The sequence below is a fragment of the Rousettus aegyptiacus genome, unplaced genomic scaffold (genome assembly GCF_014176215.1).
Source record: "Rousettus aegyptiacus isolate mRouAeg1 unplaced genomic scaffold, mRouAeg1.p scaffold_m13_p_5, whole genome shotgun sequence".
NCBI classification, from domain to species: domain Eukaryota; kingdom Metazoa; phylum Chordata; class Mammalia; order Chiroptera; family Pteropodidae; genus Rousettus; species Rousettus aegyptiacus.
Genome location: NW_023416308.1, coordinates 37,815,368 through 37,828,908, shown reverse-complemented (window position 1 = coordinate 37,828,908; position 13,541 = coordinate 37,815,368). Strand labels below are relative to the sequence as shown.

General features: G+C 39.8%; 1 protein-coding gene across 4 annotated transcripts in view; it reads right to left on the bottom strand.

The window, feature by feature from the left end:
- The window catches only part of SORL1 (sortilin related receptor 1), a 152,117-nt gene that overhangs the window by 112,982 nt on the left and 25,594 nt on the right, over positions 1-13,541 (bottom strand). For 3 of the 4 annotated variants that reach the window (XM_016161276.2, XM_016161275.2, XM_016161274.2), the window contains 3 exons: positions 10,963-11,124; positions 9,509-9,576; positions 4,232-4,412 (listed from right to left, as the gene is read on the bottom strand). In XM_016161276.2, the coding sequence (XP_016016762.2) occupies positions 4,232-4,412; positions 9,509-9,576; positions 10,963-11,124 (411 nt within the window). Of the gene's footprint in view, positions 1-4,231; positions 4,413-9,508; positions 9,577-10,962; positions 11,125-13,541 lie in introns of those variants that run through there. The other variant, XM_016161277.2, reaches the window with a different exon arrangement.

Sequence of the window (13,541 nt, the reverse complement as noted above, 5' to 3'; positions counted from 1 at the left end):
TAATCCATACTACAACACGGATGAAACTTGAAAACACAATACTTTGAAAGAAACCAGTCCAAAAGGTCATATATCATCTAATTCCCCTTATATGAAATGTTTAGAATAGGCAAATCCATAAGGCAGAGACTACAGTCATGGTTGCCAGGGACTGGGAGAAGGGAATGGGAAGTAATGCTAATGGGCATGGAGTTTCTTTTGAAAGTGATGAAAATGTTCTGGAATCAGGTGGTCATGAACATTATACAACCTTGTGAATACACTAGAAAACACCGAATTGTACATTTCAAAGGGGTGAATTTTATGGTATGTGAATTAAATCTCAATGCAGGTATTATAAAAATTCATTTTAAATTTATTAGTATTATAGTTTTACTTTAAATCTGTGAATATGCTTGGGTTTTATTGTTGTATATAAGTTATAAACAGTATATGCTTATAACTAGCTTTATGTTTGCATACATTTAATTAAGTAGCATCATAATTAAAATAATTTGTCAACAGTTGGTTTTAGTCAGTTATGCAGAAATTCACACCTCAATTATACTACCAAGTGGTCAGCTAACTTCTCACGTAGAAGAAGCCCACAATCCAGAGGTAATTACTAAGTTATTATTTAATCTCTATAGAGATTATTATTTAATCTCTACAGAGACTTTAAATTAGCATAATTAAGATTAAAAATTAATTTTTAATAGTGAAATTAATGGTTGGTGGGTCAAAGTAGTGAAGTATAAATGAGCTCTTTAAAGAGATCAGTAGCATGCAAGATGTCTGAACTGGCCATAATATCCTAAAGAAAACACCCTGACATGAATAGAGCATAAATATTTAGGGAGGCCTATAATCTGAATTTTTAGGCATATGCCTAAGACTTGTCGATCTCAGAGAATTCTGGTTGTCCAATGCCAATTGAAAGGGTAGCAGAATCCTGCCTCTACAATGGGGATGGTAAACTTTTTTCTGTAAAGGTCTGTATAGAAATATTCTGGACTTTGTGAGTCATCCTGCCTCTATGCAACTATTCAATTCTACCACTGTAACATGAAAGCAGTGATAGACCACATATAAGCAGATAAGCATGATTATGTTTCAATGCAACTTTACTGATAAAAACAGTGAAGAAGCATAGTTTGCCAATTCCTGCTCTAGAATTCTGTGTCTACATCATGCAAGGTGTGGCTGGCTGCATCACCTATAGGAATAGGGAGGAGACTCCATAAAGCCCGCACATTGTGTCCTTGCTTAATGACATACATTTGTGCAAGAAATGTCTAAACCTGGCTTTTCGTGACAAATTGCTAGTAAAGCTACAGAGAAGCAGCTAACCCTCATTTACCTCCAACTTTCTGGCCACTATTGTTATCTGCCAGAGAGAACCAAATAGGTATATATTACAAAGGTAACAAATTGATATGCCAGTTTGCAGAGGTGCCTCACTGTTGTTTAGATGGTCCTATCATTTTGATGTAAACCATTAAGATAAGTGAACTTGATGTCAAAAAAAAAAATTAGACTTGGATAAAAAAAATCAAAGGGCAACAGACAAAATGTACACATGAAGTAAGAAGCCAACAGGGCTCCATAAAGTTCTGAAGACTTGGATACATGCTCTAGCCCAGAAACCAGATGGCTGTCCCCACACATTCTAAAAAACTAACTTGCAGAGAATTGTAATTATTCACGGTGTTGGAATAAAACAAAAGAGTTAAGGGCCCAAAATGAATTTCTATGGTTTTGCAATTAGTTCCTTGACTTTTCAAATTTTATTTGAATCTATTTCTATACAGACCTTTGCAGAATTCCCCAAACCCAGGCATCCTGAGCACTAGGCACAGCCAGATAAGGAATTACACTTGTAGGCCTCAACACTCCTACTGATTAGGTTATCCAACCAGGGCCAATGTTATCTGTCCTTATGGTTTAATAGTCTAGTGTAATAAAATGGAGGAAAACAGCCATTTTATGATCCACTGCCAGCTGTTTCTTCTCATCGATCTATGCATTGAGAAATGTTTCTTTGATAATAATTGACAATTATTAGAGGTATCTGCATACAGAAGACCTCAAGGATGAGTTCCTCAAATTTTAGAGATTCTTAGGCATCCTGGGGCTGCTAAAGGAAAGAAAAAAATGCATTTTGGCCCTGTACTCTGTATTTGTAACAACTATGCTTGGGTGATGTTGCTGCAGGTGCTCCTAAGAGCACAATCTGAGAAACACTTCCAAGTAGTGGCCCAGCTCATCTTACCTAGATCCTCTAGCTAATACTACTGGCCTTGGGATATGGTGGCCCATCCATGTGCTGAAGGAAGAAGCCAACACATAACTACAGACTTGCCACCAATACAATGTAAATAAATAAGCCAAATAAAGAGTTGAGAGTTGACTATAAAAGTACCAATAATTTAATACTCCCCAAATCCCCCCCAAATCTACTAGCCTATGCTTTCTAAATTAAGGCATCTTTATGGCATTCATTCAACTCTACTGCACATCTGCTATGTATCAAGCATTGTGCAAGATACTGAGTATTATATCAGTGATGATCAAAATAGGCACAGCCCCAATTTTATCACTGGCCAGGTACAATAAAAAAAACTTACCACAAGCACTCTGCAAATCACCTACATCTAGAGAACAGACATAGCTGTTACTCTGGAATGAAGGGCACAGAAAGTTCCAACTGGCATATAACTCAGACTTCTGGTGTGTTATCCAGAAATAATAGGGTTAAGAATAATGTACTATACCCACCCCCACCTCATTTCTTACACGGGACAAATCTGGGAATCAGTCACTGTGCTTTAAAATTAAGAAATTAAAATCATACCAAAAAAATCCAAACCCAAGAAACTAAAACAGAAAAGACCTATGAACACTGGATGACTGGAGATGGTCCTAGGATGCAGAACTGCCCAACTAGAAGCCGTGAGGTGCCAGTCCTCAGGGCTGATTTCTCACCACCACATCCCTGCCTGAGGAAATTCAAGAATGCTTGTGTTCTTAGGCTGGAATGTGAGTGTCTGTATGTGAGTTAGTGTGTGTATGAGTGCGCGCGCATGTGTGTGTGTGTGTGTGTGTGTGTGTGTGTGTGTGTGTGTAAGAGAAAGAGCCAGGTAAAGTAGAAAGACAATGACCCAAGGAGTGACTCAAGGTAAGCAGCCTGACAGAAGAAAAACTACCGTAGTTTAATAGTTTAAAAAAAAAAAAAAAAAAACAAAAAACATTTTGCAAACTAGGTAATGGGAAACCCCTCTTGTCTTTAGCCACCCCATCTTCTCTCCTCATTCCAACCTTGCTCCCTGCTTTCCTTCTTTCTACCCTAAAATCCCAATGGGGTTGACCTGTTTCTGCTTGGCCAGCTGCCAATCGTATAAGTAAATGAGAACCTGAAGGAAAATATTACATCTGATTTTAGTTGTTAAGGTTAAGAGTGGTAGAAAGCAGAGTGATCCCCCAGTTACCAAAGGCCCTCAACAGCCTGAAGCCAATGAGTGGCCACCATGAAGAAAGCAAGCGTATAGCGCCACAGGATAGTAGCCCAGCCTGCTCTTGGCCAGGATTGTTTTTTTACTTTACACAGGGCAGTATAACTGCAATCTGCAACTTCGTACAGCTACAAGGCAGGTCCTGTTAAAAAATCAATTGGGGTATTAAATGAGGAAGCTCTCCATTTCAGCATCTGGCTCCAATGCATCAAATCGAGGGGAAGATTTTCCCAAAGGCTGAAAGTTTAGCTATTTACTGACAGCTGGAAGCTTAATTACTGCTTTTATTAGTGTTTTACTCCCACTCGCCAATGACTATGCATTCTATTAGCCATGTAAATTAACATGGGGCCAAAATTTGCAAAGAAATTAGCCTAAATTGAAAGGAAATCAGGCAGTGGGGTCGAAGAAATATGACACTGAGCCCCAACCCTCCTTTCTGAATTCTTTTCATTGGGATTTCAAAGAAATGTTTGTCCAGGATGCCTGGCTACTGGGAAACAACCAAATTCTTAGAGCCTACAGACACTCTGAGCGGCTGTCTAAGCTTCTCTACTCCTTGACCTCCCAGTACCTTTCAAGCCCTTTGAGAATACCTATTTCCGTCCAGCGCCCTTCAGTCAAGCTGCCCCAAGCATGATCCAGGCCCTGCTTGTGTGAACTCACTGGCCTGATCAGAGAACGCCAAACCTCAGAAAGAAAACCCCAAAGCAGTTTGTTATTTAGCACTTTCAACTCACCACAACCTTTGTAGCAAACATGTATTTGTCCCGAAGCTGAAAGTCTCTCACTTCCTCAAGGATCACTTCCTGGTTCTCCCGAGACTGGAAGAAGTCTGTACTTCGGAAAACTGTAGAGTAACCAGAGGGTTCATGCCGTTCAATGTATATGGTGTTTGGCTTATCATAGGGATCAATTCCCCTGGAAAGAAAAAACAGTTGTTATCATAATTTCCATTGGAGGCATGGAGGTTCAGCTATGCAAGCAACCAGATCTTAGGGCCACCATGCTGGGATCTACAAACGATACTCTCTGTGCCACATACATTTCCCCTTGGTTGCTCCTTGACTCAGTATAGAGGAAAACGAACTGCCATTTGTAGTGTTTTGTGTTGTTAGAGATGTTTTTAAAGCATCCTGGGTTTCCACTCAGGGCAAGCTCTGATCAGGCTTGAGAAGAGCAAAAAGAAGAAAAAGTAAAAGGCAGAGTGTTTTAGAATCAGCAAGAAATGGATGGCTTAAGGCTGTCAGCAAGTTTCTGGCCTCAAGTTATGATCCTCAGAGGAAAAAAGGAAAGTGTTTCCCCAGGATGAAATAGCCTGAGAGAAAACCACGTGAGGAACCAGTAGGCCTGATGTTTGGCCCTTTCTCTTTATGTTTGCACTGTGCTGTTGCTATTGTCACCCATTTGTGCAGCCAGGATTCATCCAATGCAAATTCAGGTCCTGTGTGGCTACTTTACAAACTCTTTTTTGCATATACTGATCGGTTCAGAAATGCAGGGCTCGTTTCTTCCCCTGTGCTTTTGTCTGTACTACATCCCTCTGCAGAAATGCCCTGGCATTCTGCACCTCTAAATTCTATTCATCTTCTGAGGCCAAATTCAAGTTTCCCTCTTCCAGGAAGCCTTCCCCTAATGCCCTTTTCCCTTCTCCCAACACTGGCAATGTATCTCTATAGCACTCAATTTCAAGCCTTTTTTATGAGTTTTACATGAGTTTTAAACAAAAGTAGAGAACTGCTTTGGTTGGGTGAATTTTAAATCAATCTCCTTATTTTATACAGTGGCACTTCTCATTATACTGTTCTACACTGTAATATATTACATTATACTGTATTATATTGTTTTACCATAATGTGTTTGTCTGAGCTTCCAAGAATACGAATGCCTTTAAAGTCCATGTCTTATATTTCTTTTTATCCTACAGAGTTCCTAGTTGAATTGGTCCTTGCTGCATTGCATCCATGGACCATAATTATAGAGACTATTCCAAACTGAAGACTGTAGAGCGATGAGATCAAACTACCTTGGAGAATAATCTCTGAAATGCTGTTCCCCCAAATATGGCCCCAAACAGCAGCTGGAAGAATGACTAATCTTCCCCAAGTTCCTAAAACTCATAAGAATTCACATGAACATCAAGGCCAGGCAGTCTATTCATCAAGAGGACAAATAACTAGAAAAATCAGGAAGAGAGCTTCAGAGTGAGGATACAGGTATGACCCACAGAAATACAGAAGGGCTCACTTATATAATTATCTTTGTAAAGTTCTACCATATGCACAACAGCTCTCAGGATAATGAAGGTTGATCTTATATAATTCCTTCAAAAATGTACTGTCACAAGCATATTGGAAGGAAGGAAGGAAGGAAGAAAGGAAGGAAGGAAGGAAGGAAGGAAGGAAGGAAGGAAGGAAGGAAGGAAGGAAGGAAAGAAGGAAAGAAGGGAGGAAGGAAGGAAGGAAAAGAGGAAAAAAAAGGATGGAAGGAAGAAGGAAAGAAAGAAGGGGGAAAAAAGGAAAGAAGAGGAGGGTGAAAGAGAGGAAGGGAGACAGGAATAGAAAAATAAAGGAGCCCCCCCCCTTTTTTTTTACAATGGGGGGAGACTTGATTTTGGAGTCTTACTAAGGCAGCGTAGAAACCAACAGCCTTGGTCCTAATGTGGGAGACAATTATCATCAATTGTTGTGTGTTGGGGGGGGAAGAGTGATGGTCTCTTCTTTTCCACAATTAGAAGTATTGATTAAAATACTTCCTCTACCCTAGAGGATGTGCAAATTAAAATGAGGTTGCTGGGCATATTTTAAAAGGCAGAGAGGAAAGGACCTTTATTTGGATATTTTGAGAACAAGCTTACTTCATTATTCCTTCCTAGCCAAAATCAGCAGTTGACACCTAGAGATAGAGCTGTGACTTTCATCCCAATTCTCTTCCGTAATTCATCTTTGGGCATTCTATTTCTGAGAGCCATTCCCCTACAAGTTCTTGTACTTTGAAGTTTCTAGTCTTCCATCCACTTCTTACACTCACTCACACCTACTTCCTGTTCTCTTTGCCCTCATTTGGAAATTCCAAGCCTTGCTCTATCTTTAAGCACAGTCTTCAGTCCTTACCTGGCATCATCTGCCATCTCCTGACTCACTTACAACCCTTCAGTGATGTTCCACAGGGCATCCTACAGCCCCTCCTCCATAGCTCTTCCACTGTCCTGTCTTGCCCATATCCAGCTCTAAATAACATAAATCATTGGTTTTCTTCATTCCTGCTTCTCCCAGGCTGCCAAGCATTGTTGAACAAATACATGCCATTACTCTCTGAGATTACACTCTCATTTATTACAGGATCTCCTAGGGGAAAATCTCCCAAATAGCCAGAAATTCCCTCATAGCAGACATGTTATTATCTAAAATAAGGTAGGACAGTCCTTTCTCCTAAGATATCTGCAGGGAGGCAGAAGGTACAACATACCAATTCCCAAAGAGAAGTACCTCTTTTCAGTAATACAGCTGGTTTGCCCTCTTAATATATGGTTCCCTGAACAGATAAAAAAGTAATTTGTCCCTTTAAAATGCAAATAAAGAAAAAGAAAGTTCTAATGGTATTCCTTGGATAGAGGCTGTACTTGGATGAAATTACAGTTATAATTTTACTAAGACTCCATAACCTCTGCCCAAGGAAAATAACAAAAAGGTCAGAATCAGCTGTCCTCTATAAAAAGGACAGTCCACTGAAGCCTGAAGACACTCGGGTATAAGGTTCCTCTCTGTGATCCTTCCATCTTTACTGTCCTCAATTACTAAGAAAGTAGTACCAACTCAAAGATAGTCCTCTTCAAACAGGGGGCTAAAAAAAGGACAGACAGTATCTACCATCTTTTGGGGACATTACATTTAATGAAGACTAAAACTACATGTAAAAGTCAAAAGACAAATGACAAACTGAGAAACATAAATAAACATATATACTCTATCTCCTATCACACATGTCTGATCTCAAATACATAAAGAGTTCCTGGAAATCAATAACAAAAAGACTAACAATCCAGTAGAAAAAGGTCAAAGGACATGAACAGACATTTCTTTAAAAAAAAAAAAAAGAAATAAAAATGACCTTTAAGTGGGTTAAAAGATGTTTAAAATCATTCATAAGAAAAATGCAAATTAAAACTACACTGTGATACTATTTCTTTCCTAACACATTGGCCATGGAGAAAGACCAATTCCATGTTGTTGAGATGAGTGCAAAATATGACACTTTATACAGAAAATTTGGCAATCTCTACCAAAGTTACAATTTACTGAAGATATATCAGTGCACAAAAGTCCCTGCCCTTGTGGGTTTTTATTCTTTTGAAGAGAGAAGCACAAATAATAAGCATAATCATAGTATATTAGAATGTGACGTGTTATGCAAAAAAAGAAGAGATCTGGGTACAGTAGATTGGGAGCGACAGGACATTAGTTGCAATTTAATAGGATCCTATGGTAGGCTTCATTTAGGAGGCGTTATTTGAGTAGTCTTGAATGAGGTAGGAAAGAAAACAGTAAATATGTCTTTAGTAAGAGCATTTTGGCAGAAAAAATGGCCAAGTGTAAAGTCCCTGTAGTAAGAATATACTCTGGTATTTAATCTGAGAGAAATAATGATGCATATTGAAGAGTTCAAAGCAGAGGAACAATATAATCTGACCTGTTTTTAACAGGATCCATCTGGCTGTGTGCTAAGTATTGGTTGTAGAAGTACAAGAGTGGAAGCAGAAAGACCAATCGGAGGACCGATGAGCAATGATGGTGGCTTGGAATAGAGTAGTAGCTGAGTAATAAATCCTATATATTGAAGGTGGAGCCAAAAGGATTTCTTGATTGATTGAATGTGAATTAGAAAATAAATCTGGAATCAATGATGACTCAAAGTTTTTGAATTAAGCACCACACACAGAAATAAGGAAGATCATGAGTGGATCTGATTTCAGGCAGTGAAGATCAAGAGTTAATTTGAAAGGTACCAAGTTTGCTATGTTTGAATGGGTTGAGTGACCCATCGACCTAGCAAGTCTGATCCTGGAATCTGTTCTACATATTCACCTACACAGGTACAAATGCATGCATTCAAGTTGATATACTACGTCCCTGTAACACTGAAAGTTCAGGAGCAACTAGGACTAGAAATAACTGTACCTCTTAAAGTAAAGCCCTGCTGATTTCACTTCCCTTCTCAAAAACCTACAATGGCTTCCCATTGCTTTCAGAATTCAGTCCGAATTCCCTTACCACGCAGTACAGATTCTGACACAAATAACCCTTTCCAAACTTTACCCAATGCACTGCCCAAAAGTAAGACTCGTGTTCTGCACCCAAGCACCATATTGTCTCATCTCTGCTTTTGGCCAGTCTGTTCCTGTCTACAATTCCCATCCTGCACACCTCCACACAGATGCATGCTACCTGTTGTACATTTCCTGGTGCTACTGATGATGCTCCCATCTGGAAAGCCTCCTCATGCTATGTCCATGACTTCTGAGCTTCTCCTATAATGTGTGTTATGTGAACAAAATATCTTTCCTTACTCCCTCAACTGCGATCTCCTTAATAACTAATATCTGTAAATTACTCAACTTCTTATACCCTAAAGTATTTAGCATGTTTTATATATTTAAAAAAAATATGATATGAATGAACAAATGAATTGATTTTATGTAAAAAAGAAAATCTCCACTTCTGATATGACGCTCTAAAAATGAAAGTCTTTAGAAACTTATATATACAAGAGCTTCAGGATTCCTCTGGGTTCTCTGGTGGACTAAAAAATGCAAAAGCTCTGTACTCTTCTCACAATCTTCTTTTCTCATCCTCATCCCAAGGTTGTTATACTTGCAGTTCTACTTCTCAGGTTTAGAAATGCATTTCATGAATCAAGTGCTTCACATTTCATGCAAGGGCAGGTTTATCCTCCATGCAGGAGCTAGAACTGAAGAGAAGAGATTATGTAATTCAAATTTCTTAGATGGCATAACTTACCAGGAAAAGGACTTCACATGTTCTTGAATCATGATCCAGGTCTGGCCAAAATCATCTGACTTCCACAGCTAGAAAGACAAAAGCAATAAGAAGTGGTCATGATGCAAGAGGCAGACACAACCTGAATGGCATCACCAAAAATTCACTGAAATACATCCTCAAAAACATGCTATCTGTGAAGACAGGCACAGAGATCACCAAGACCAGCACAGTTACTCCAAATGCAAACAAGGGCAGGAAAGGAAGAACAGAATGCACCTTTGCATTCTTCTCCATAGTTACTAAGGTCTTAATAGAAGGCATAAAGAAAGGAAAAATGATTATGACTTGTCTTCCATTTATAGGTTATCAGAAATTATATTTTAGCCAAGAGAAGCCCTCAGGTGATGGTAAACATAAAGATTATATACTTGGTAGTTCTCACCTGAGAAATAATGTCCTTAAAAACCCATAATGGGCCATTGTGTTTAAAGTTGAATGGAAAGGACACTGGCTAAGTACAGAGTCGAAAAGTACCAAAGTGAATCAACTGAATACACAGGGTGTGGCCATGAGTAATTGCTGATCTTTGCCAAGGCTGCTCAACTTCCAAATACATACATATCCTGAGGATTCCTCTGGCCCTTGCAACCATGTAATGAGAAGCAGGAGACAAAAAATACCAATAATTCATCTACACTGGTAAACTGGCCCTGTCCACACTTAGGTTCCTCCATAAAGGAAGTGAAGGTAATGTTTTGGGCTAAACAACCTGCTAATAGAAAGAAACGTTTCAAGATTCCTTTGAACAAAGCCATTCAAAACTTATAAATCCAATCCTATAGGATCTACAGGTTTCATAGGATTATGCCAGACCAGTATTATTGACTTGGCAAATTTTAACCTTGAAATATAAATCCTACTCAGGCTTCCTCCCCATTACTCACCTTTCCTTCAAATTTGGATGAAAGGAGGAAAATACACACATTTATATTACATGCACATGTATACACAAACACTGGAAAAAAACATTAATGTTAATGGCAAATTCAAATAAATGGTAGGCAAAAGCAGTGTGCTTAAGGTGGCAGATAGGAAAGGCACAATAGGAATTTGACAAGTGGTCCCAGTAGAACTCAGACTTCTCTACCTGGATCTCTCCAATTAATTTTCATAGCCTCAATTTGCCCTCAGGACTAACAAAGGTACATCTGCACAGAGAAAGCCATGATATTTAACTAATAGAGCCTTCCAAATGTTACATGTTGCTCTCTAGCTGAGATGCAGATTGAGAGTGCCAGGAAATACATTTTTCCTTAGCCATGGAAAGTGAAATAGTAGCTACAAAAGTTAAGCCTGAGAGAGGAGGAGGGAGGAGCCAGAGGGAGGTCACTCAAAAGACATGCAATCCACACAAGCAGAGGGCAGAGCAGAAAACATGAGGAGCTCCACCTGTGTTCCAGAAGCTCTCTTACCTGCTTGTTAGGGTGAGACCTGTCAAAGCCCAGGAGAAGGTTGGAGGCCTTACTATGCAAAAGGAGATCAGCTGCCCGGAATGGGATGGAAAAGCCTTGAATAGTGTTGCAGAAGTCAAACGTGATCCAGAGGTACTGAGCATAAGCATCCGTAAAGATGTACTGCAAGAGAAAAGAGATGAGCTCAGAGCATGACCTGACCAGCGCAATCCAACACCCCCCAAACAATGTTTGAGCACACACAAATGCAGGGGCCAACCAGCACCAACCCAGTGCCAAGGACTTGCAGGACTTCCACATGGCATTGTCACTGTCTCTTGGCAATGAAGAGATGCCGGTGCACACTAAACAAGGCTCAGTGAAGGAACGGGTGCAGGATGGGCTGGCAGGGTAAGTCACACACTGCTCTCATTTAGCCAAGAAATGAAGCTGGTCAAGGCTTTCTATTTTTCTTTCAAATGACAGCCATTCCCACTCCCTGGTGAATCACTTGGTCAGAATCAGAGGGCAGCTACCAGAAGCTGAGAAAGAAAAGTCCTGCTCTTCAGACTGGCTGCACACAGACTGAACGGCTGTCTATCCTCTAGCATGCCTTTCCAGGAAAATCCCTAAAATCACAACCAATTACGAAAATTCGATTTACCCTCTCGCCACCAGGCCAGGTGACAGGGCAGCACTGAGAACCAAGCTGCCACTGGGGCTGGCTGACTGTCTCTGGGGCACAGCAGGAAGTGATTCCGGTAAGGGCCTCACCTTATTTTGGTTCCACACAACCGAGTGACTTAGAACAAGTTTGGCTGGAGGATGACTGCCAGTCTAAAGTGTTTTCTAGGGGAAAGGATTCAATTTAACAAATATGTATTTGAATATTCACCATGGACCAGACGTTGGGAGTGCCAGTGTGAAAACACAGGATCCTTCCTTTTAAGTAGATTAAAATCTAATATGGGAGAAAGACAGGTCCACAGCTAACTCTATGTAAAGGGAAAATGAGATTAAATGAGAAACGATGAACAGTCCTATGAAACCACAGACTACAGGTCATAGTTTTTTAGATCAGAAATGACTCCAGGTATGATTTAGACCTTGAAGGACAGGCAAGACTTCCATAGGGAAAGAACATTCCAAAACTAGGGTAGTGAGAGTTTGGGAACAAAGGAGGGAAAAAAAATATAGCATAGGTCTGATGATAGCTCTTAAAGGCTGAGGGGAATAATTAGAAAACACGGCTGGAAAGCACAGATGATGACAGACCCTGAATGAACACAAGAAATCTGGATGACAGCCCCTGTTCCCAGAGGAACAGGGTGACTAAGGGAATATGTGAACCAGAAACTAGTGACAGGGGGAACCAGCTCTACCATCAACCAATCACTGAAATTCTAGAAATCAACAATCCAAAGGAATCAGTCCAAAACCACTTTTGCTAATTGATTCCACCTGATCCAGGTCAATCTTCAGCTCTGATTCTCTCAGCACTAACAGCTTCTGCGAGTACTAATACTTATGCACTTGTTCACATGTTGTTTTCATATGTTCTTGCTCCTTTTCTTTTGCACTCTCTGCCCCCAAATCTAGACTCTAAACTTCCCAGAAAGATGTTTTATGTCTTCTTTCTCTTAGGTTTTCTCCACATCTAATATAAAACTCCCATCTCTGTAGAAGTCTAATGAAAAATAACTCTAAAGGGTAGTCAATGTTTTAAAAGCAAAAACTACTCAAAGCAAGTGCAACATTATAAAAACAATTAAGAGAACCATCATGATTTGGGGCATAAAAGTGATCCCTAGAAATAATTTAGCCCATTCTCCTGCTCTGAAACCATGTTGGTTACTGGGGAAGGGAGTATTCTAAGTTTGAAAAGAGATCTATTCCATAGCTTTCTTCAGTTTAGTATTTTAAAATCTAAAGATCATGTACACAGTCATAGAACTTATTATTGTTTATGATAATAGCTAACACTTTTCAAGAGCCCTTACTATGTGTCAGGCACTGAGCTAAAAGATTTGCAAGCCTTATCTCATTTAGTCCATTTAGCACTCACAGCAACTCAATGCCGTAGACATCACTATCTCTTCTTTTACTAATGAGGACACTGTAGTTTAGAGAGATTAACTGCCCAAGAAGACCCAGGAGTAGGAAACACGTGGGTCAATGTATGGCTGGTTCAGAGACCATCTCTTAATACTTCATCAATCCTTACTTCTTTTCTTCCAACAAAAGGCAATATTTCCTGAATTTGATTCATGTACCTCCTCTTAATTCACTCGTTAAGCTTTTACTGGAAACCTTTTTCCCTTGCTTTCTGCAATAGGGTCTCATCTCCACTCTCCATCCTTCAGCTCTGACCATCTCTGTCCTTGACTCTCTTGCTGGCTCCTTTCTCTTAGCCCGGTCCCTACCCTCACATAACCTCATCACTTTTCCATCCTTGGCTGCTAACTTGGTTTATCCCTCCACACAAATTCAACTATGGCTTCCAAGAAAAAGCATTCCCTGATTTTCAAATCTATGGTCTAATCCTGACTTCTTACTGAGATTCTTGTGTCATTACCTTTTTCTTAGGATCTCCACTGTTA